Source organism: Amblyraja radiata, chromosome 8 (genome assembly GCF_010909765.2).
Source record: "Amblyraja radiata isolate CabotCenter1 chromosome 8, sAmbRad1.1.pri, whole genome shotgun sequence".
NCBI classification, from domain to species: Eukaryota; Metazoa; Chordata; class Chondrichthyes; order Rajiformes; family Rajidae; genus Amblyraja; species Amblyraja radiata.
In genome coordinates, this window is record NC_045963.1 from 77,132,927 (window position 1) to 77,158,071 (window position 25,145).

The window sequence follows — 25,145 nt, forward strand, 5'->3', positions numbered from 1 at the left end:
CCGTTTGCTCTCTCCCTCCCTTTTTAAAAAGTGGGGCTACATTAGCTACCCTCCAATCCTCAGGAACTACTCCAGAATAGAAACATAGAAATTAGGTGCAGGAGTAGGCCATTCGGCCCTTCGAGCCTGCACCGCCATTCAATATGATCATGGCTGATCATCCAACTCAGTATCCCGTACCTGCCTTCTCTCCATACCCTCTGATCCCTTTAGCCACAAGGGCCACATCTAACTCCCTCTTAAATATAGCCAATGAACTGGCCTCGACTACCCTCTGTGGCAGAGAGTTCCAGTGATTCACCACTCTCTGTGTGAAAAAAGTTCTTCTCATCTCGGTTTTAAAGGATTACCCCCTTATCCTTAAGCTGTGACCCCTTGTCCTGGACTTCCCCAACATCGGGAGCAATCTTCCTGCATCTAGCCTGTCCAACCCCTTAAGAATTTTATAAGTTTCTATAAGATCCCCTCTCAATCTTGTAAATACTAGCGAGTACAAGCCGAGTCTATCCAATCTTTCCTCATACGAAAGTTAGACTAACTGGTCTGTAATTCCCCGTTTTCTCTCTCCCTCCCTTCTTAAAAAGTGGGGTTACGTTTGCTACCCGCCAATCCTCAGGAACTACTCCAGAATCTAAAGAGTTTTGAAAGATTATTACTAATGCATCCACTATTTCTGGAGCTACTTCCTTAAGTACTCTGGGATGCAGCCTATCTGACCCTGGGGATTTATCGGCCTTTAATCCATTCAATTTACCCAACACCACTTCCCGGCTAACCTGGATTTCACTCAATTCCTCCAACTCCTTTGACCCGCGGTCCCCTGCTATTTCCGGCAGATTATTTATGTCTTCCTTAGTGAAGACGGAACCAAAGTAGTTATTCAATTGGTCCGCCATATCCTTGTTCCCCATGATCAACTCACCTGTTTCTGACTGCAAGGGACCTACATCTGTTTTAACTAATCTCTTTCTTTTCACATATCTATAAAAGCTTTTGCAGTCATGTTTTTATGTTCCCTGCCTGTTTTCTTTCATAATCTATTTTCCCTTTCCTAATTAAGCCCTTTGTCCTCCTCTGCTGGTCTCTGAATTTCTCCCAGTCCTCCTGGTATGCTGCTTTTTCTGGCTAATTTGTACGCATTCATCCTTTCGCTTTGATACTATCCCTGATTTCCCTTGTTATCCACGGATGTACTACCTTCCCTGATTTATTCTTTTGCCAAACTGGGATGAACAATTTTTGTAGTTCATCCATGCAGTCTTTAAATGTCTTCCATTGCATATCCAACGTCAACCCTTTTAGAATTAATTGCCAGTCAATCTTGGCCAATTCCCGTCTCATACCCTCAAAGTTACCTTTCTTTAAGTTCAGAACCATTGTTCCTGAATTAACAATGTCACTCTCCATCCTAATGAAGAACTCAACCATATTATGGTCACTCTTGCCCAAGGGGGCACGTACAACAAGACTGCTAACTAACCCTTCCTCATTACTCAATACCCAGTCTAGAATAGCCTGCTCTCAACAGGTCAGGCAGCTTCAATGGAAGACATTAGACAGATGATAATAGACAATAGACAATAGGTGCAAGAGTAGGCCATTCGGCCCTTCGAGCCAGCACTGGCATTCAATGTGATCATGGCTGATCATCCCCAACCAGTACCCCGTTCCTGCCTTCCCCCCATAACCCTTGACTCTGCTATCTCTAAGAGGTCTATCTAACTCTCTCTTGAAAGCATCCAGAGAACCGCCCTCTGAGGCACAGAATTTCACAGAATCACAACTCTCTGTGTGAAAAAGTATTTTCCTCATCTCCGTTCTAAATGGCTTACCCCTTATTCTTAAACTGTGGCCCCTGGTTCTGGACTCCCCCAACATCGGGAACAGGTTTCCTACCTCTAGCATGTCCAAACCCTTAATAATCTTATATGTTTCAATAAGATATCCTCTCATCCTTCTAAAGTGGGTTGGGATCCTTCTTTAGACTAATTGCATTTGCAGACTAATTAGTATTCCCATCTGAGAATGTTGGAACTGCAGATGCTGGTTTAAACCAAAGATACACTAAATGCTGGAGTAATTCAGCGGGACAGGCAGCATCTCTGGAGAGAAGGATGTTTCGGGTCGAGACCCTTCTTCAGACTCCGTACTTCTTTCAGTATTTCCATCCGTTTGGTGTTAAGATGGAAGGTGCCAAATGTAGTAACAGGCCATTATCTCTGAATCACGATTTTATAATAAAACTCCAAGTACAATTTGGATTCCCAAAAGTTAGGATGCCACAATTCGGCCTACCTCATCTCAACCTTCATGGTTATCTATCTATTGTCTTATGTCCTCTAATTGTGAAGATATTAAGTTATTTGCCTAAAGGGGCTGTCCCACTGTGGCGACCTAATCCGCAAGTTAAGAAGAGTGTCTTTGACCTTCAAGCTCGAAGGCACTTGCCTGGATAACCTTGAGCTGGATTGACCGTCAGCGTTGAAACCGCGAGCTGGATCGACCGACCGCACACACACAAACACAAACACATCGCAAAGGCGGGGGCCAGGGAAAGCGGGGGAGCGCTGTGTGAAATTCACACCCGCGATGCAGAGGAAGGTAAAAGACGGCTGCACAGTGTACGGTAAGTCCTTTAGAGAGCACGGAGGGGGGGAGATGAGGAGAGAAGGGGTGGGGGGGGGGGGGAGAAGGAATGGGGACACTTAAAAAGTCAGACAACGTTTTAATAATGTTTAGCGGGCATTTTACCTATCGGTCGGTTTTATTTAGTCCTGAAAACTCCAATGAGTCAATCAAAATGCCCGGTCAGCGAAGGAGATTGCCTTCAGCGGCCCTTGACTACCTGTAACTAAATAGCGATCCCATTCCACTGCACTACGAGTTAAAAAGAACCATGCCGACCAATATTTACTCATGGAAAATCTTTCAACATGCTGAAAAAATTTCCGCGACCTAGCTGAGGCCGTGAGTATTCGGGAACTTCCCTCGAGCATGAAGAAGAGTTCCAGTGACCTCATAGGACCTACTAGGACCACGTGTCGACCATGCTGCGAGTTTGAGTCAAGTGCAAACTCGTCTAAACTCACAGATTAGGTCGCCGCAGTGGGACAGCCCCTTTACCTTTTTAATGCACCTCATTCTAATCAGTAAATGTTTATTGCTTTAACATATTTTTTTCCTCTCTACTTGTGGTCTTGTCGTGAAGTGGTGGAAAAGTGCTAATGAATGCATATGCTTGCTTTCATGTTGCAGGTGAAGAACATGAGGAGGTCTCTGCTCAGAAGGACTCCAAGCTGAGCGATACTGTGTCACTGTACCGAGGTGATATAACAAAGCTTAAAGTTGATGCGGTTGTGAATGCAGGTTGGTACTTTCATCAATGGGCCACTAGTGGGTAAAATATTGTTATGAATTAGTTAAATCTCACTAATGTAGCATGCCAACAGGCTTATTGAAATGAATGTTACGTCTTGAATGCATAGCTAAAATAAGTACATTTTATATTCTTGCAAGATTGACTGCAGATGCTGAATATCTGAAATAGACTACGACATCCCTGAAATAGTCGGGTTCAAATAGCATTTGCTGAATATTTCCACCATTTTCTGTTTAATATCATGTGTTCAGTTTAGTTTCACATTTTTATTCAACACGATGGCGCAATAGAAGATCACTTTCAAGTCAAGTCAAGTTTTATTCATTTTGATTCATTTTCATATATTCACTTTGATTTTAATACTTGCTGTTCGTTCGCTCGTGTGTCAGACGACGCGTAGCTCGCTATTGGCTTCTGTCGTCGTCCAACATGTTGACAGAATTGGTCGCCCGACACGTCACAGAGTGCATTGTGTCGTCGTGTACGGGGATCGCCACACAAAATCATGAGAGGAATAGATTGGGTAGATGCACAATCTACCCAATCTATTCCTCTCATGATTTTGTACACCTCTATAAGATCTCCCCTCATCCTCCTACGCTTCATGGAATAGAGACCCAGCCTACTCAACCTCTCCCTATAGCTCATATCCTCTAGTTCTGGCAACATCCTCGTAAATCTTTTTCTGAACCCTGATATATTTCTAATTCACCCCAGTACAGGCTTCTCTTCTTGGCACTGACAATGAACAGAAAACCCAGTCTGTCCTTGTGCAGCTGAGCACTCCTCACCCGATTGGCACCTACATTCTCCGCCAGGTAATAATTTGAGGATTGAAGACCACAGATCTCACAGAATCCCATCTTGAAATCCTCCTCTCCCTGTCACACCTAAATAATTACCTAACGACATGGTGCCGATCCGGTAACTCCGAAATCACTATTCACTCATTCGATCTGAAGAAGAGTCCCAACCAGAAACATAACTTGCCCATCTACTCCAGAGATGCTGCCTGACCCGTTGAGTTACTCCAGCACTTTATTTCTTTTTTTTCCAAACCAGCATCTGCAGTTCCTTGTCTCAACAGAGAAAATGATTGAAGTTGGGCAATGTTCAGGTGTTTTAAGAAAATATTACACCTGAGGTTCCTATATTTAATAATACATTTTGGTGTCTGTTTTGATATTCGATGTAATGTGTTGGGCTATTATTCAGTGAATTTTATTATCTAGCTATATTTTTGTGCTTCGTAAGCTATTTAGCAAACTTGGTCATTGGGGGAAGCTTTTTTGGTTCCTGCAGAGTCAGCAGATTGAATACCTGTATTCTCCACATTGAGTTGGGTGACATCTGAGGTAAAGGTGAAAGGAGACCATAGGATTATCAAAGATTTGAGACACCAAATTGGTGCTACTTGGATCCACCTGAAATATGGTCCCTTATCCAATCTTTATTGTTGCAAGGAAAGACATTAAATGCTGAAACAACTCAGCGGGTCAGGCAGCTTCTCTGGAGCACATAGATAGGTGACGTTTCAGGTTGGGACCCTTGTTCAGGATGAAGAAAGCTCCTGACCCGATACGTTCTGAAGAAGTCCCGACCGGAAACATCACCTATCCATGTTCTCCAAGGTTGCTGCCTGACCTGCTGTGTTATTCCAGCATTTTGTGTCTTTCCTTGATCAATCAGAATCTGCAGTTCCTTGTTTCTACTTTATAGTTGCATATCACTTTCTCCTAAAGCCCAGCTTGTTTAAAAGGAAAGCAGTCCATGACGATTTTAATTTTCTATGTAATAAAAATGTTTTTAATTGAGTTTGTTTAAGAGAAATATGATACGAATGTATCAAATGTATAATTCCCCTTAACATTAATGACTGTGATTCCCACTGGTTTAAGTATTCGAAACAATACTTGGGCTGACAGCGGTTGATTGGCGTTTAAGAGAGATAAAGACAGTTTCATGTTTGAATCTAGTTATTCATGTGTGTACCGCATAAACATTTTGCTTTTTTTGTTGACTGGTTTTGTTTTGACAAATGTTGTGTCATCCACAAATTTGGAAAATGTGTCTTCTTCCCCCAAGTCTTGTTCATTAATATGAGTCATAAAAAGCAAGAATGTCAGCACTGATCCCAGGAGAATGTCACTTCACCTTCCTCCAAATCCTTTTTGCCCCCGTCAGTTGAGGCACCTTATTACACCATATTTACCTTTCCAGTATCAGACCTGGAGCTATTTCCATCTGAAGTGCACAAGATCAAAGTAGCAATCTTCCGCGCACGTTGAAACATTGCCGTTGTTATTTCCCCCCAACAATCTGTCATTCAGCGGCTCATTATAATGAGATACACATGAGGTTATGAAAGATTGTAATGCAAGATTGTAATCAATCCTCCAAGTCGCTGCGCACCATAGTCTTAATGAACAGGTGCAGAATGGATGAATTCTAATGTGACGGCCTTGCGACGGCTTATCAAGTGATTCCACTGATCACTAATCCATTTTATTTGGCTGCACAATTAATCACGGAGTTTGCGTCTCTTGACTGCAGGGACTGGAAATTAATTCAGAGGTATGATCAATTAAACCAGGGCTCGGTAATTCTGTTTCCATTTCAGTCTTCTTTCAAATCCTTCAAGTGCACATCACATTACCATGCATTTTTCAGGAACTAATGCTTTCCCTGGTTTTCAGTGCCTTTTTTTGTGTCTTTTGGCTTAGATAGACAGTCAGAACCTTCATTTTCAAATACTGGAGAGCAACGTTTTATGGTGAGAGGAGCAAAGTTTAAAGGGGCAAATGCGTGAGGGGCAAGTTTTTTTTCCACACAGAGGGTGGTGGGTGCCTGGAATGCGTCTCCAGGAGTGCTGGCGATAGCAGGCACGATAGTGGCATTAAAGAGGCTTTTGGATAGGCGGTAGCGTGTAGGAAGGAACTGCAGAGTCTGAAGAGGGGTTTCGACCCATTCCTTCTCTCCAGAGATGCTGCCTGTCCCACTGAGTTACTCCAGCATGTTGTGTCTGTCTCTTGGATGGGCAAGGAATGGAGAAATATGGGTCACGTGCGCGTGGTGTAACTTGCCATTATATTCAGCAAATTATATAATGACGGGGGGGGGGGGGGGGGGCGAAGGGCCAGTTCCTGTGCCTGTACTTTACTCTGTTCTAGAAAAGGTAGATGAGCACAATGGTTATCTCGAGATAAAACCAGTGAAGTGAGTGTAACAAACACCCTTTTATTTGCAGTGTCATTGGTGATGTTGAGTATTGGTTTTGTTGCATCTTAATAGGGTAACAGATACTCAAAGGATGTTCTGGAATATAAAGGCAGCAGTATTCTTCAGCCCAGTATTAATAGACAATAGACAATAGGTGCAGGAGTAGGCCATTCGGCCCTTCAAGCCAGCACCGCCATTCAATGTGATCATGGCTGATCATCCCCAATCAGTACCCCGTTCCTGCCTTCTCCCCATATCCCCTGACTCTGCTATTTTTAAGAGCCCTATCTAGCTCTCGCTTGAAAGCATCCAGAGAACCCGCCTCCACCGCCCTCTGAGGCAGAGAATTCCACAGACTCACCACTCTCTGTGAGAAGAAGTGTTTCCTCGTCTCCGTTCAAAATGGCTTACTCCTTATTTTTATTAAGTTTGTAATAGTAATGTTCTCCTGTGATCCTTCCTGAATATATACAGCCTCCATACCTTTTAATAATTGTTTTTTCAAGCTATTTAATTTTCCTATTAGAAGAGCACAAATACTTTTTTTGACAACGTTTCTCTGTATGAAATCTAATTCCCATCACAAAGCAGGTTTGAATGATGTCTCCTTGCAAGTTCTTGACACTTGGGCAAACCGGTTGAAATTCCACGACTTGTTTATTATGTTCACAGGCAAGTCCACATGTCTAAATCATGTGGCAGTACGAGAATGATATCTCTCTACCGTTTGTCAGTTGAAAGATATAACTTAGAGCTAAAAATGTTAGACACAGTTATCTAGGCTGCCACTTCAGGCAGCAGTGCATGAGTGGGAGACTGACAGAGGCAGTCTCCTGGGTGTAAATAAAAGTCCTAGTGAGACTGTTTGAAGAACAATGGAGTTTTCCCCTGTATTATAGACAATATATATCCATCGTACTGCACCAAAAACAGAATATCTGGCTATTTACTTTAGAGATACAGCATGGAAACTGGCCCTTCGGCCCACCGAGTCCATGCTGACTGGCGATCACCCGTGCACTAGTCCTACCCTACACACGACGGACAATTAACACCAGCCAATTAACCTACAAACCTGCACGTCTTTGGAATGTGGGAGAAAACCAAAGAACTCGGGGAAAGCACTTCTCGAAAAGCACTCTGAGAAAACCTGCGCGGTTACAGGGAGAACGTACTAACACCGTACAGACAGCCCACCCGTAGTCAGAATCGAACCTGGGTCTCTGGCGCTGTAAGGCAGCAACTCCATTACTGCACCACGGTGCCATTACACTGCTCATATGAGCTCGCTGTGTGCAAATTGGCTGCCATGTTAAAAAATTAAGCTGCATTTTACAACAATTTTTTCCCATCAATATACTCACCCCCCCCACACCCCCCCCCCCATTCCATTTTGATTTTGTGACCAGTCAACTTCTAATTAAACTGGTAACTAAAAAGTATAAAATCAATACTTGTTAAAAAACCATGAAAATCGAGTTTTTAGTTTTCTTGAGGTGCAGCTCTGTGGCAAGTTAAAAAATTGACAGAAGCATCTCTCTATGGATGAAAGACTATAGGCTTGATTGAACCAACCATGTAGAACGGTACATTATCCGCGGAATCCCGGAAGCACATTCCTGTAATAAAAATTTAATGGACAGTACATGGGTGATGTTGATCGTATATTCAGTTCTGGTATACATTGTCGAGTTGCAAAAATATGCAACAATTTAACAGGATGATATCAGAACTCTGATCTATTTTTCAGCAAAGATGATCATATGGGGGCCATTTTTTTCTGAGAAAAGGGCGATGATAAATTTTAAGGTTACAAAAGGTTTGAACGTCAAAGAGACAATGGTATGTAAGGGGCACATCAAAGCATACAAGTCATGTATTAAATAATTTTATTTGATTAACAGATTTTTGATGGGTAAAATTGGGTGAAATGCAGTGTCTGTAATTTGGTTTGTTTGTCATTATCATGGATTCCTTTAAGGCCCCTGCTTAATGTCTTCCACTGCCAATAATGCATGCCCCTGTGCCCAAATGCTGGGTTACTCCACCATTTTATGTGTACTTCCAGGAGACATGGATATGTCTCAATAGACAATAGGTGCAGGAGTAGGCTATTCGGCCCTTCAATGTGATCATGGCTGATCATCCCCAATCAGTAGCCCGTTCCTGCCTTCTCCCCATATCCCATGACTCCGCTATCTTTAAGAGCCCTATCAAGGTGTCCTTGAGACTCTTGAAAGGCACCCATAAATAAATAAATAAAAAATAAAATAAATTTATTATCTTTAAGAGGCCTATCTAGTTCTCTCTTGAGAGTATCCAGAGAATCGGCATCTACCGCCCTCCGAGGCAGAGAATTCCACAGACTCACAACTCTCTGTGTGAAAAAGTGTTCCCTCTCCTGGAAGTATACACAAAATGGTGGAGTAACTCAGCGAGTCAAGCAGCATCATGGTTAGGGGACGTTTCGGGTTGGAACCCTTCTTCTGGAAATATAGGTGCCTCCAAGAGAATTTGCAACTCATTGGAGCTTTGGTTTTGCATGACAATGTGGACACTGGCCTCCAGGTGGCAGTCTTCAATTGATTGCCATATTTTCTGAAGTAAATTCACCAGGCTGGAATTTATTGGAAAATAGTAAGTGCTGCGAATTATGGTAAAGCAGCTTCAAGTGACGAGCATCTTCACAGTTAAATGTGAACATCTACAGTACAAGATGCTCACTGCATTGGGCTACTCTTTTGCTTGCTTCAGGAAATAGCATCTTATCCTTAGCTTTGCATTCTTACAAACCCAAAATGTCTTTGCCCATTCAGTTTGTGACAGAAAGTTAACACTTTCCTATTTCTGTGCAAATTTCTGACCTCGTTTTAAGGTTTCATTGCATCTATTGCACCAAAATAAACAACCTTGTATAGAGATGTAGGTTTTACTCTGCACCATATCCATCATCAACTTTTTAAGTAAATGTTTTCCGAACTTAAGGATGCAATTGCAAACCTTACGATTGGCACATGCCATTTCATAATCATAATCATACTTTGTTAGCCAAGTGTGTTTTGCAGCATACGAGGAATTTGATTTGCCATACAGTCATACCATTAAAAAGCAACAGAACACACAAAATTCATTTTAACATAAATATCCACCACAGTGACTCCTCTACATTCCTCACTGTGATGGAAGGTGAAAAAAAAAGTTCAATCTTTTCCCTTCTTTGTTCTCCCGCGGTCGGGGGCCTCGGGCCTTCCGTTGACGGGACGATCTTGGCTCCCGTAGTCGGCGGTCGGGCCCTCCGCGTCGGGGCGATCAAGCTCCTGCATCGGGGGGATGTCAGCTCCCCCCACCGGGCGATCGACCCCGGGTCGTGGATGGTCAAACCTTCTGCATCATTAGGAGCTTCCCGACATCAGTCTCTACCCGAGACTGCGAGCTCCTCGATGGTGAAATCCGCAGGCTGCGGTTCGAGCGTCAATCCCAGGCAAGGGATCGGCTCCGATGGTAAGTCCACGTCCCCGCGGTGGGGCTCAAAGTCAGTCCTGAGCGAGGCCTCCAGCTCCATGATGTTAGACCGCAGAGCGACCGGAGATACCATCCGGAAAACAATCGCATCTCCGGCAAGGTAAGAGATTGAAAAAAAGTTTCCCCCGACCCCCCTCCCCCACCCCCCACATAAAACAAACCGGAGATCATTAACACAAACTTTTAAAACACATAAAAATAACAAAAAAAAGACAAAAAGACAGATATACTGTTGGCGCGGCTGCCGTCGTTCGGCACCTCCTGGTGGTCATACCCTTGCTATTAGTAAATCTGGCTTACTCCGGGTTTTTTTCTGCATCAAAATATATTGTAGCAAAATAGATTTTGAGTGAACTTTTGTAAAGTTGTAACATGCTTTTCTGTCTGGTTACCTTTTGAATTTATCCGAGCCTTCATATTAACCTGTAATGGGGAAGGATTCAGCTATTTTAGAATTGTGGGCATTGATGTAGAAATGTCAAATGCATATCTTTCCAAGTGATGTATAAGCACCAGTTACTCACTTGCACAAGAGGAAAAACTTTTTTTTTTAAACTGATTGTTGCTTTTGCTCGATTAGAACATCGAACAGTGCAGCACAAGAATGGGTCCTTCTGCCCACAATGTTTGTGCTGAACATGATGCCCAGTTAAACTGTTCTCGTCTGCTTGTACATGATCCATATCCTTTTCCCTGCACATCCATATGCCAATCTAAATGCTCTTAAACGGCACTACCGTATCTTATCAGAATTATTTGAAGGAAAGCTGGCAATCTTTTTAACTTCTTAAAGAAGTGTAGGTATGTGTGTGTGAAAGACAAAGAATTATCATTGTTAATAAAAACAACTGCTGCAGCTCCTGTGTTCTATTAAATAGAATTAAGAATCCCAGGTTTTCATGCACTCATATCCGACTTCAGTCTTTGTAGTTACATTTTCAAGCAAAAATCTTCTCATTATCACCTAATTATCATCTTGGTAGAGCTCGAGGTTAAGAGAGGCTCTAATTATAATTTGATTCTCAAGTGGGACTTATTTCAACTAAGAAAATGTAAACATTCTAATTGCTAACAACAGTCAGAGACGCACAATCGCATCCTGCATTTTCTCGTCCAAATTTATCTGTGGTGTTGTGTAGAAAAAATGTCTGTATATAACCAAGATACTGACATCATAGCGCAGACTGGGCGATCGTTTAGCCGAACACCTCTGCTCAGTCCGCCTGGGCGTACATGATCTCCCGGTTGCTCCCTCTCCCATTCCCATACTGACCTTTCTGTCCTGGACCTCCTCAACGTTCAGAGTGAGGCCTAATGCAAATTGGAGGAACAGCACCTCATATTTAGCTTGGGCAGCTTACAACCGAACGGTATGAATATTGATTTCTCTAACTTCAAGTAACCCTAAAGGGCCCGTCCCACTTGGGCGTTATTTGCATGTCATTTACGCTACATCATTTACGCGTTACGATGCACGATGTGAGCATTACGCGCGCATGGTGCGTGGTGAGACGTGGTGATGTAGGCAGTGACGCGCGGTAACGGAGACGTCCCAGGATTCTCAAAATCCTTGCGCACCACCTGAATGACGCGCAAATGACGCCCCAAATGATGCAAATGGGACAGGCCCTTTATTTTTGTTCTCTCTCCATCCCTCCACCGCCTAGTCCGACTAGTTTCACTGTCCTCGTGATTAATTTTTCTGTTTGTATACCTTGTTGTTACCTTCTCATCCAACAATGAACCATTCTCCATTTCCTTGATCATCGTCTGCTTTAATCTCCTCTTTTCACACCTTACATGTACTTTGTACCCTTCCATATCTCGTTTCCCTCTTCCCTGACTCTCAATTTGAAGAAGGGTATCCACCCGAAACGTTACCCATTCCTTCTCTCCGGGGATGTTGCTCGTCCTGCTTAGTTCCTCCAGCATTTTGTGCCTATATTCTTTTTAATAAAAGATGGATTTGCAAAGCAGAAATGGCCCCGGTTATTTTGTCTTTGTTTGTGTTTCACAGGGCCTCTTCCACACCTCTTCAGGACCCTTCTTCAGACCCGACCTGAAACGTCACCTATCCATCTTCTCCAGGGGTGTTGTCTGACCTGCTGAGTTACTCCAGCACTTTTTGTCCTTTCTTTCGTAAACCAGCATCTGCAGTTCCGTGTTTCTTAATTCATCCAATCCTGTCTGTGCTTCCTTTCCCCTTCTTCAGGCTCAACTAGATTACCCAGAGAAAAAACATCTTTGCGATTTGCCTCAATATAGTGTTCCATGTCTAAGTAAGTTCATAAGTGATAGGAGCAGAATTAGGCCATTCGGCCCATCAAGTCTACTCCACCATTCAATCATGGCTGATCTATCTCTCCCTCTTAGTCGCATTTTCTTGCCTTCCCCTCATAATCCCTGTCACGCATACTAATCAAAAAGTACTATACGGAGAAGGAATTGTATGCTGAATTTACCACTGGATTTATTGGTGACTTTCTGTATTAATGGGTCTGAATTTTGATTATTTGGCAAGGCTAAAGATGATTTATTTTCTGCATCTGCCTAACAAACCCTTACATTTTCTCCATCAACCATATTACATCACCCTTAAGCCATCTTTTTTTCGAGAGAAAGCAGCAACACTTTGTTCCGCTGAGTTCATCCCTTCTGTTCTTTGCAAATATTCTGACACATTATGTGCAACGTCTTTGGGGATAAACACTTTTTCAAAATAATTTAAAATTATTAGCGTTAAGTTGTCATTATGGAGACATAGAGTCATACAATGTGGAAACAAGCCCTTCGGCCCAACCTGCCCACACCGGCCAACATGTCCCATCTACACTAAGCAACATGTCCCATCTACACAAAACTTTTTCACACAGAGAGTGGTGAAACTCTGGAACTGCCACAGAGGGTAGTTGAGGCCAGTTCATTGGCTATATTTAAGAGGGAGTTAGATGTGGCCCTTGTGGCTAAAGGGATCAGGGGGTATGGAGAGAAGGCAGGTACGGGATACTGAGTTGGATGATCAGCCATGATCATATTGAATGGCGGTGCAGGCTTGAAGGGCCGAATGGCCTACTCCTGCACCTATTTTCTATGTATCTATGTATCCCATCTGCCAGCAGTCTCTAAACCTATCCAATCCATGCACTATCCTATCCATCTTCTGGTTGATTGATTTGCTTCAAGTGATGCTGCTGGACCTGCTGAGTGTTTCCAGCGTTTGCAGGGTTTCTAAACATTACATTTTGTGTTTGCATTCAATCCCAATTATTCCTGAATTACTGATTTTAGTCTAATCATCCTCTAAATAGTATTGAATATTGACATAACATTTCTGATCGATTAGGCCAACATAGATTAGTTTAGATTATTGTCATATAAAGCAGTGTGCATACAAGCAAATAATTTCACTGTCAAAATGAGAAAAACATTTTTCACACAGAGAGTGGTGAATCTCTGGAATTCTCTGCCACAGAAAGTAGGTGAGGCCAGTTCATTGGCTATATTGAAGATGGAGTTAGATGTGGCCCTTGTGGCTAAGGGGATCAGGGGGTATGGAGAGAAGGCAGGTACGGGATACTGAGTTGGATGATCAGCCATGATCATATTGAATGGCGGTGCAGGCTCGAAAGGCCGACTCCTGCACCTGTTTTCTATATTTCTATGTTTCTGTAAAGCATTCATTCATTCATTCATTCATTCATTCATTCATTCATTCATTCTTCATTCATTCATTCATTCATTCATTCATTCATTCATTCATTCATTCATTCATTCATTCATTCACAAATTGGGTGAGGTAGAGGTACTATGAACATATTTCTTGCAGCATCATAGCAGGCACATAGATCTAATGCTAAACCTTATGTTTGATAGAGCCAAGGATTTCATTTTCAGAGTCATTAATCCGACAAATAAATTTATACATAAGATTTCTTAAGACAATTTGTAAAGTATTGACTCCTGCAGCCACAAACATTTCACTTGCACTACACCATCTATGTCTCTTAAGTAATATTCTCATGGCATCTTTCTTGATCACCACATCAATGCGAAGGGACCAGCAACACTACATTATGTAAACATAGTGCTCTTTAAAACCCATAATAAACAACGAATCGGGGCTGAGGCAGTGCTCCAGTGGCGGCGGCACGACTCGGGGCTGAGACGGTGCTCCGGTGGCTGAGGAGGCATTCCGGTGGTGGCGACCTGAGTCTGGGGCTCGGCCGCGGGCCAGTGGACGACATCGTCGGGAGCTCACAGGTCACAGGTTGGTGACCTGTTTTTACGGAGCTCCCGCGACAACAGCTGCGTCCGCTGGACTGGAGGGCGGCAGCTTCGACCACCCCGGGCCGCGGAGCTTGAACAGGCCCGTTCGCGGAGTTGAGCCGCGGGACTGACTATCATCGCCCGGTGGGGTAACAACATATCGCCTCAGCACAGAGGGTGAATAAGGAGGGAAGAGACAGTGACTTTAAGACTTTTGCCTCCATCACAGTGAGGAGGTGCCTGGTGAGGTCACTGTGGTGGATGTTAATTTGTGTTTATTGTGTGTTTTGTTATTTATTATTATATGTAAGACAGCAGGCAACGACATTTCGTTCAGACCGAAAGGTCTGAATGACAAATAAAGGAATCTAATCTAAAAATGAAAGGGCAGTACGGTGGCATAGCTACTGCCTTACAGCGCCAGAGACCCGGGTTCAATCCTGACTACAGGTCTGTGCGGAGTTTGCACATTCTCACCGTGACCTGCGTGGGTTTTCGCCGAGATCTTTGGTTTCCTCCCACACTCCAAAGCCATACATTTTTGCAGGTTAATTGGCTTGGTATAAAAGTGAAATTCCCTATTGTGTCGGACAATGTTAGTGTGCGGGGATCGCTGGTCGGTGCAGACTCAGTGGGCCGAAGGGCTTGTTTCCACACTGGTCATACACGCGCTCTATCACTAAACTAAACTAAAGTATATAGTAAAAAAAACAAAGTCAACTAAGTAAACAATAAAAGTGCAAAGTCAAACATAATAGCCCCAAGTCTACGTAGTTCGGAGCCTATTTGGCGGTTGTAGTGTTTAGTGGCCTGATGGTTGTAGGAAGAAGCTGCTCCTGATCCTGGACGTTACAGTTTCCAGACTCCTGGACCTTCTTCCTCATGGCAGGAGTGAACCGAGAGCGTGGCCAGGGTGGTGTGGGTCTCTGATGATGCTGGCTGCCTTTTTGAAACCACGTCTCTTGTAGATCCATGGTGGGGAGGTCAGTACCTGTGATGGACCTGGGCAGTGTTTATCAGTTTTTGCAATCCTTCTTCCAGTCTGAAGAGTCTCCCAACCCGAAATGTCATCTGTCCTTTTGTCCAGAGATGCTATCTGACCCGCTGAGTTACTCTAGCACTTTGGGTCTATCTTTGGCATAAACCACCATCTGCAGCTCTTAGTTTGTACATTAAGCATTGATTGCATGGTTCGGTATTGACATTTTGACCGCACTTCCAGTTGGTAATCAGGCAACACCTACTTAACCTCTAAATCAGATTTAACAACAAGTTATTTATCTTGTTCGTAATAGTAGTAAGTAAGTAAGCAAACTTTATTTATATAGCACATTTTAAGTCAACATGCATTGACCCCAAAGTGCTTCACATAAATTAAATAATAAGTTCCATTGCAAACCATAGAAAAAGGTTTAAAAAAAAATGAATAAAAAATGGACACAACATATTATAGAGTTCAACACAAACGTCCCCCCACAGCAGAATCAAAACATTTCCACTGTGGGGAAAGGCACCAGAAAGTTAAGTCCTCTTCCTCTGTGAAACACCCGAGGTCAGGGCCCATCTGTGGTCGTGCAGCAGTCCAATGATTTTCAGGGCCCTCTTGCCGTAAAGATGGAACATCGGCGTTGGGTGAAACATTCCTCAGCGGCTTGGAAAAGTCTGGAGCGGCTGCCTCCTCCCTGGGGACCGGGGCACTCGTAGTCCTCAGGCCGCGCCGGTTGGAGCTCCGACCCCGGCGAACTCGATCCCTGGCTCTGCGGCGCTCCATATCCAGCGCCGCCCGCGGCCGGACGCCCGCAGCCACAGCTCCGCGATGTTGGGATCGACGGCCACAACGCTCCGGAGCTTACCGCACGGCGACCCGGCAGGCATCGCCCGCTCCGTGTTGGTATCCCAGCGCTGCGCCACCGCCGCCGAAGCTGTAGTCCCAGCCGGTTCCGACAGGAAAACGCCGCTCCATTTTTGATGGTAGGCCGCGAGGACGGGGCGAAGAAACAGCACGGAGGGATGCTGCCTCTCCGACCAGGTAGGGGACTAAGAAATAAAGTTTCCCCCTTCCCCACCCCCACCCCCCACATAGAAGACCTCCACTAACATTTTTTAACATGACTTAAAATAAAATAAAATAAAGAAAGGTGTAGAGACGGACTGCGGGCAGGCTGCCATACACAGACGGCGCCCACTCCCGCACATCCGCCATCTTGTTTGTTCTAGATTACATCTAGAAAAAAATCCATTGAAGCATATTTTCGACCACATCAACATCTCTGTTTCAATTTGTTTCTTTTTTCTCCTCTCTGTCTCCAACAATGTTTATCTCGACAACCTTGGTCTCCAAAGCGTGCAGATCTGCCATGTGTTCAGTGGAGGATAGAATCAGCCTGAGGGGCTGAGTGGCCTACTCCCCTGCTCATAAACTTTCCTCTGTTCTGTCCACCCTCCCACCTACCACTTTCCTGTGTTATCACTTTGCCAGTTTCGATGAAGGATGTAGGAAAGAACTGCAGATGCTGGTTTAAGTCGAAGATAGATACAAAATCCTGGAGTAACTCAGCACGACAGGCATCATCTCCGGAGAGAAGGAATGGGTGACGTTACGGTCCGAGATTCTTCAGAAGGGTTGTTGGCCTGAAATGTTGACTCTGTTTCGGTCCACACAGATGTTGCTTGATCCCCTGGATGCTTCCAGTATTTTCTATTTTCATGTAGAATTAAATTCAGTTCTCATAAGATCATAAGTGAAAGGAGCTGAATTAAGCCATTCGGCCCAGCAAGTCTACTCCACCATTCAATCATGGCTGATCTATCTCTCCCTCGTAACCCCATTCTTCTGCCTTCTCCCCATAACCTCACCATATCTCCCTCTGCGTTAAAAATATTAATTGGCCTCCGCAGCCTTCTGTGGCAAAGAATTTTACAGGTTCATCACCCTCTGACTAAAGAAATTCCTCCCCATCCTAAAGGAATTCCTCCATCCTAAAGGAAGAAGCTTTAATTATGAGGCTATGAATTCTAGTCCTAGACTCTCCCACTAGTGGAAACATCCTCTCCACATCTCACTATTCTGTACATTTTAAGGTAATAAGGAACAGGAGTAGAATTAGGCCATTCGGCCCATCAAGTCTACTCTGTCATTCTATCATGGCTAATCTATCTCTCCCTCCTAACCCAATTCTGCCTTCTCCCCATAACCCCTGACACCCGTACTAATCAAGAATCTATCGATCTCAGCATTAAAAATATCAATTGGCTTCCACAGCTTTCTGTGGCAAAAAATTCCATAGATTCCTCTGACTAAAGAAATTCCTTCTCCTCTCTTTCCTAAAGGAATGTCCTTTAATTATGAGGCTATGAACTCTAGTGCTAGACTCTCCCACTAGTGGAAACATCCTCTCCACATCTCACCGTTCCGTACATTTTAAGGTAGAGTAACTCTGTGAATCAAAGATTTATTTCCTCTGGCTTCCAAAATGTTTTGTATCATATGCTTTAGTTATTGTATTAGAGATGATAATACTCTACCATTTTAATTTACATGAAACATTTGCTTCGCCACTGCAGAAATGCATGAGGGCACTGCCTGAGTGTGCCATTTTGCAGTATAACCTTTCGCCATTGAATATCAGATTGAATCACAGCCGAGAAGCTCTCAGATTACAACCACGATAAATGTTGCATTTTGATGGATTTCTATCCATTTTCAGGGGGATAGAGTTCTGCAACGTAAAATTAACCTGCTCCAAAACCTGACCCTTAATTTACAAAATCCGACTTGCGAAAGATCAAAGCCGGGGAGTGAAGGATTGAAAATGTCATGTTAATAAATCAACATTCCAATGTTTGAGGTAAACTTTACTCTGCCGCTGTGTCTGCCTGGGTTAGAAGAACTTTATTACAATTTATTAATATCATGCTTGACATTGTAGCTTGCAGTGCTACAGCTGTTAAACTGGAACCCGCGCCATCCATTTACAAATGCCGTCGGCTTTCAAGGAATAAGAAATAAATTGTTCACCATTGCACAAGTTAGATGTTTAAATCAATTATTTCTTATTTCTCAACTGGAGAGCAAAAGGTTATTGATTCTAATATTGATAAACTAATCCTGCTACATCCGTCATGGATTTAATGTTTTTCCAATTGACTTGAAAATATTCCTGTTACAAATTTGTTCCAATGTGGTACCATGGATTACAGGTGAAAGAAAATTCATTCATATTTGCCTTTGTTCTTTGCCTCAGGTCAGGTTTTTGAGTTTTAGTTTAGTTTATTAGTTTAGTTTATTGTTATGTGTACCGAGGTACAGTGAAAAGCTTTGTGTTGTTGCTAACTAGTCGGTGGAAAGACAATACATGATTACAATCAAGCTGTCCTTAAGGGACTGTTCCACTTTCACAACCTTTTTTACTCGTGGACATTTTTCATCACGTTGAAAAAACGCCCCGACCTACTTGATGCCACGAGTACCTACGACTAGCTTCACGGCCTGCTACGACCTACCTACGGCCTCCTACGACCTCGTGACGACCATGCTGCGGGTATGAGTCAAGGGCAAACTCGGCTAAGGCCGTGAATTAGGTTGTGAAAGTGGGACAGGCCTGTTAACGTGCAGATATAGGATAAAGGGTATAACGTTTAGTGCAAGATAAAGTCTGATTAAAGATAGTTTGAAGATCTCCAATACAGTAGATAGAAGGGCAGGACCGCTCTCCAGCTGGTGAGAGAATGGTTCAGTTGCCTGTTCATTCATCTTTCATCGTTCATTCAGTTTGAGAATGATGTCCAACTTCTGACTGGGAAGGAATTGGTCACTTGAGAGATGTTACTCGATATCCTCCAGTGACCTTGTGCCTTCAACATCGTCCATTTTCCAAACCCTTTGCATATGATGTTTTCAATACGCGACTGTAGTTTTTCCATAATGGTAAGAAGATGCAAGGGATGGGTGGAGCTGGTGGGTGAAGACGAGAGAATGAGGTTGCGTTAGCTGAACGCCCGTCATTACCTCATCATAACACGGCCATCATGAGACACTCTACTGTCTGCCACAGTTGGCACCTGAGAAGATGCGCAAAGAACAAACATGAAAGCCATTTGATGGGAATGACCTGGAGCTAATTAGTTAGATTGAGAGTGACAGCAGGGAAATGAGCCCTTTAGCCCACCTAGTTCACTCTGCCCACTCATTTACACTAATTCCACCGTAATCTAATCCAATTTTATTCTTTGAAGAAGGGTCTCGACCCGAAGCGTCACCTATTCCTTTTCTCCAGAGATGCTGTCTGACCCGTTGAGTTACTCTATCTTTTTGGGTCTATCTTTGGTTTAAACCAGCATCTGCGGTTCCTTCCTACACATTTATTCTCTCCACATTGTTTTCACTTACCCCTCGATTCCACCACTCACTCACGTACAAGGAGGAATCTACAGCAGCCAATTAACCTACCAACCTGCCCAGCTTTGGGATGTGGGGGGGGGGAACCCACATGATCACTGGGAGAAAGTGCAAACTCCACACAGACAGCACCCGAGCTCAGGATCGAACCCATGTCTCTTGCGCGGTGGGGCAGCGGCTCGACCAGCTATGCCACTGTGCTACTCCATATATATCAGAAATGTAGGCGCTCCTGGACTGGAAACCACACCTTTCCTACAGGAACACAACAACAGCTCCCACTTGGGCCGGTGTTCGGAGATTCACTGGAAAACCCAGGGTGAAAAGAACAGAGGTTAAATGGAAGGAGTGCCGCAGGTTCACCAACTCAGTGCCAGCTGTGACATACGCGAGTTCTTCAGTCTTGAAAATGCCCCATCAAACACTGAGACGCGGAAACGTGAGTGACATCATGGGGAACGGAGCGATGGCTGATGTCTGCTGGAAAGAAAACACCAAGAAGACCTCCTCAATCATGACTCGTCCCTGATGTGAATACCATTGACTCTACTCAGACCAGTCTTGCTGCCACTGCCAGCCAGCCAGAAATCAAGAAGGCCAAATCCCTATTGAAAAATGAGTGTTGGCTGGGCACGCCATCGAGATCTGTTATTATCAAATAATGAAAGGCTTGGATCGAGTGGATGTGGAGAGGATGTTTCCACCAGTGGGAGCGTCTAGGACCAGATGGCACAGCCTCAGAATAAAAGGGCATACGCTAAAGGGCCTGTCCCACTTGGGCGTTATTTGCGCGTCATTTACGCATCAAGAAACATGGGCCGTGACGCACGCATGGCGTGCATTACGTGCGCGTGGTGAGACGTGGTGGCTTAGGCAGTGACGCGCGGTTCCCCAGGATTTTGGGATTCTCAAAATTTTCGCACGCCACCTGCATGAAGCGCAAATGACGCCCTAGTGGGACTGGCCCTTAAGGAAGCAGATGAGGAGGAATTACTTTAGTCAGAGGGTGGTGAAACTGTGTAATTCATTGACACAGAAGGCTGCGGAAGCCAAGTCAATGGATATTTTTAAGGCAGAGATGGATAGATTCTTGATTAGTGCGGGTGTCAGGGGTTATGGGGAGAAGGAAGGAGAATGGGGTGAGGAGAGAGATATAGATATCCATGATTGAATGCCAGAGTAGACTTGATGGGCCGAATGGCCTAATTCTGCTCCAAGTGTGCAGAATCTTCCACTTTAATGCTGCCAAAAGCTAATGCTTCCATATTGCCATTGATCCTATTAACAGGATCAGCAATATTGTTGGATTCTGGCACCTCTGCCTGGCTGTAGCATCCATGTCTATTATACTGCTGGCTGCCTTTTCTTGAAGATCCCTTAAAGGATCAGATAGGTCAGCTTCATTTTATGCGATAAGAATATATTAATGTTCTCCCTGACCATGGAACAAAATACTTAGAGGCAATAAATTGAGGCCCCAATTAAATCGATGAATCCTTGTCTTGAGAAATTATTTGTTGATTTAATTAATAGCCTTGACACCATAAGCAACCCTGGTATATCATCTCGCCTTGTCGTTTCCTTACACAAAGAGCACTCTGGTTTGGCTGGGGCTGCTGTGCTGTTAAATGCAGGAAACCCTCGCAAGGAGGTCACCCTGAATGGTATCAGGCAGCAGCCGAGTCCAAGTGATCCGCGTGGGAGCACTCTGGCTAATTAGAACCAGCGGCCCTGAGAGGCCAGAGTGCAAGTGCCAGAGCTTTCACTCCAGTCCACGGGAAGGCAAATTACCGGAGACTCCAGGTGGAACCCAACAAAAACATCAGAGATGTCGCTGCCTCGACAACCCAGGAAACGGGAAGCTTCCCACCAGCTGACAGGCACGATTATGTTGTAATCACTTCAAGTTGTATTTTGTTGTGGCTCCAGCTAATTGCTACTGACTTTTGACAAAAAGATTGGAAAACCCAGCACACATATTTACACATTACTCCTGCCTTTCTCCTGTCTCAAACTCGAGCAGTCTCTTGTCCCGTCAGTGCCACGGTATAGGACACACAACGGGCTTCCACAAATGGAAATGGTAATATCTAAATGATCTGTTGTTGGGATGATGATTGAGGGATAAAGACTGGAGGGACTCTGGACATTTCCTCTGTTCCTCTTGGAAGTGGTGAATCTCTGGAACTCTCTGCCACAGAAGGTAGTTGAGGCCAGTTCATTGGCTATATTTAAGAGGGAGTTAGATGTGGCCCTTGTGGCTAAAGGGATTAGGCGGTATGGAGAGAAGGCAGGTACAGGATACTGAGTTAGATGATCAGCCATGATCATATTGAATGGCGGTGGAGGCTCGAAGGGCCGAATGGCCTACTCCTGCACCTATTTTCTATGTTTCTAAGTAAAAAGCCTTTGGATTTTTTCACTGTACCCAAGAGGACTTGGGAGCTTTCATTTTAATTGCTTATCGGTGTGAGGGAGGGGGTGAGGAGGTGGGGGATAGGATGGGAGGGGGCGGGGATAGGATGGGGGGTAGGTGGGGGGGGGAGATCTCAAAAGGTGTTGTTCCCCCCCCCCCCCCCCCCCCCCCTAGTTCCTGCTGGAGCTTCAGTTCAGCATCTGCATTTCCTTCTGCACAAAATTGACAAACCAAAATCCCACTCATTAATAACAATACAAATAGTAGTCACATAATAATAACTCTAGCAAAAATAATCTTACTGCACAATAAACTACAACATCAGTCTGAAGGAGGGTCTCGACCCGAAACGTCGCCCATTCCTTCTCTCCAGAGATGCTGCCTCACCCGCTGAGTTACTCCAGCATTTTGTGTCTTCCTTCGATAATCACTAGGATGACAGTTTTCCCCACTAAATTAACATAAAGGGGAAATAAATGGTTAGGATGTGCAAGACAGAACTGCAGATGCTGGTTTGCACCGAAGGTAGACATCTCTGGAGAAAAGGAATCGGTGACGTTTCAGGTCGAGACCTTTCTTCAGACAGAGAGTCAGGGGTATGAGAAGGTTCAGAACAAATCAGAGCCAACAACGATAACCAAGGAAAGGTGGTGCCCACAAATGCTTGCATGTTTGGCTGTCATAGACCTTGAGGGCCAGATACAATGTGCATGAGGACAAAATATCTGGTCCTTCTGCTCAGCAGAACTGAGCTCTCCACCCATCTGCCTATCACCCCCAACCCCCCCCCCCCCCCCCTTCACATGTATCCACCTATCACTTGCTTGGCATTGTCTGACCTCCATCTCTTTTCCAGCTTTCTCCCTCCCCCCCCCACGACAATCAGACCGAAGAAGGGTCCTGACCCGAAACCTCGTCTATCCATTCCCCCCCCCATGGATGCTTCCTAACCCGCTGAGTTACTCCAGCACTTTGTGTTTTACTCAAGATTCCGCCATCTGCAGTTCCTTGTGCCTCCTCTGAACTTGGTGCTGAGTGCAACAATTGAGTGAGGGAGTGAGAGTTCTCCTGGCCACACGTTGGTCCATTTGTGGCTGCAGTTCAGTCGGATCCAGGCCAGTGTATAGTGCGTGTGAATCTCAAAGACAGACACAAAATGCTGGAGTAACTCAGCGGGACAGGCAGCATCTCTGGGGAGAAGGAATGGGAACCTTTTCATACCCCCCTGACTCTCAGTCTGAGGAAAGGTTTTGATCCGAAACGTCACCCATTCCTTCTCTCCAGAGATGCTGCCTGTCCTGCTGATTTACTCCAGCTTTTTGGGTATATCGTCGGATTAAACCAACATCTGCAGTTCCTTCCTACAACAATTCTGAATTCTATCACTGGAGGGCGCTGCGATTCCACCCGCACTCATCAGGGGAAGAAGTTCTGTTCCTCGATGCATTAGTATTCTACTATAGACAGACACAAAATGCTGGAGCAACTCAGCGGGTCAGGCAGCATCTCTGGAGAGAAAGAATGGGTGACGTTTCGGGTCGAGACCCTTCCACAGACTGCCTGTCCCACTGAGTTACTCCAGCATTTTGTGTCTATCTTGGATGTAAACCAGCATCTGCAGTTCCTTCCTACATATGTATTCTATTGCAGCCAGGGACGGAAAACCCGGGGGGGGGGGGGGACAGAGGGGACATGTCCCCCCCCCCCATGTTTTGAGAGGTGGGGGACATCCCCCCCAAGATTTTGTGATCCTGATTTTAAAATCTCCGCTTTTAGTGCTGGATTGAGCCTCCGAAGCCTCGCGCGCGTGTGTGAGTGCGCGTGTGTGAGCGCGCGTGTGTGAGTGTGCGCGTGGCCGCCAAAAAATTGTTTCCCCTGTCCCCTCCATGTTTTGATAGCGAGTTCCGCTCTTGATTGCAGCTGCTTAGCGTTGATGAATTTTCCAGCTTGACTTTTTACAGTCACCTAGATTTTTTAATAAATTATTATTGACACCATTTTCATTTTGCTCTCCCTTGTGTGAATCCTGATAGCAGAATCATTTTATGTAGTTCAGTGGTACATTGCCAAATAGTGGGAGAGCCTAGGACCAGAGGACACAGCCACAGAATAACAGGACATACCTTTAGAATGGAGATGAGGAGGAATTTCTTTAGCCAGAGGGTAGTGAATCTGTGGAAATCATTGCCACAGAAGGCTGTGGAAGCCAAGTCGTTTGGGCATTTTTAAAGCGGGGATTGGTAGGTTCTTGATTAGTACGGGCATCAAAGGTTATGGGGAGGAGATAGGGGAATGGGGATGAGAGGGAAAGATAGATCAGCCATGACTGACTGGTAGAGCAGACTGATTGGGCCGAATGGCCTAATTCTGCTCCTATGTCTAATGCTCTCATGAACTCTTACTTTCTATTCTCTCAATAGAAATGATGCAACTATAATTACGATGTAGCAAAAAAATAGAGTGGACTCGGTGAGCCGAATGGCCTAATGCTATGCTCCAGTACAGTGATATTGTTGCCACACCTTACCCAGAGTTTTCTTCTGCCAGTTAGTTGGCTGATTGGTCATACATCGCTTTTTGAACTCATTAATTGCACATTCGATCCAACAGCAATATTTGCTTAATTGCATCTTGTATGCTTTGGGTGGATTAGAATGTGGTATAATTGTATGGAAATTTCAAACCAGATTGCAACAGCAATCTATTACCAAGGAATTCATCACATGTTGGTAGCATTAAAGCAAATAACTTACAGTGGCAATGTGCAGAGTTCTACGGAAATTATGTTCAGCAGCTATAATGCTGACCAGGCATGAATTTCTCGACAAAAAACAAAACATCCAGATATTATGCTACAGCAACCTTATTTCCATTTATATGTGAATTATACATGTGAGAGAGTGTATTTGGTCATGAATCTATGAATCTTTGGAGTTTTGTCAAAA

The 25,145-nt window shown here is 44.4% G+C and overlaps 1 protein-coding gene across 1 annotated transcript in view; it reads left to right on the top strand.

The window, feature by feature from the left end:
• The window catches only part of macrod2 (mono-ADP ribosylhydrolase 2), a 1,179,663-nt gene that overhangs the window by 58,847 nt on the left and 1,095,671 nt on the right, over nt 1–25,145 (top strand). The window contains exon 5 of the mRNA XM_033026285.1: nt 3,256–3,366. Coding sequence (XP_032882176.1) covers nt 3,256–3,366 — 111 coding nt within the window. The remainder of the gene's footprint in view (nt 1–3,255; nt 3,367–25,145) is intronic.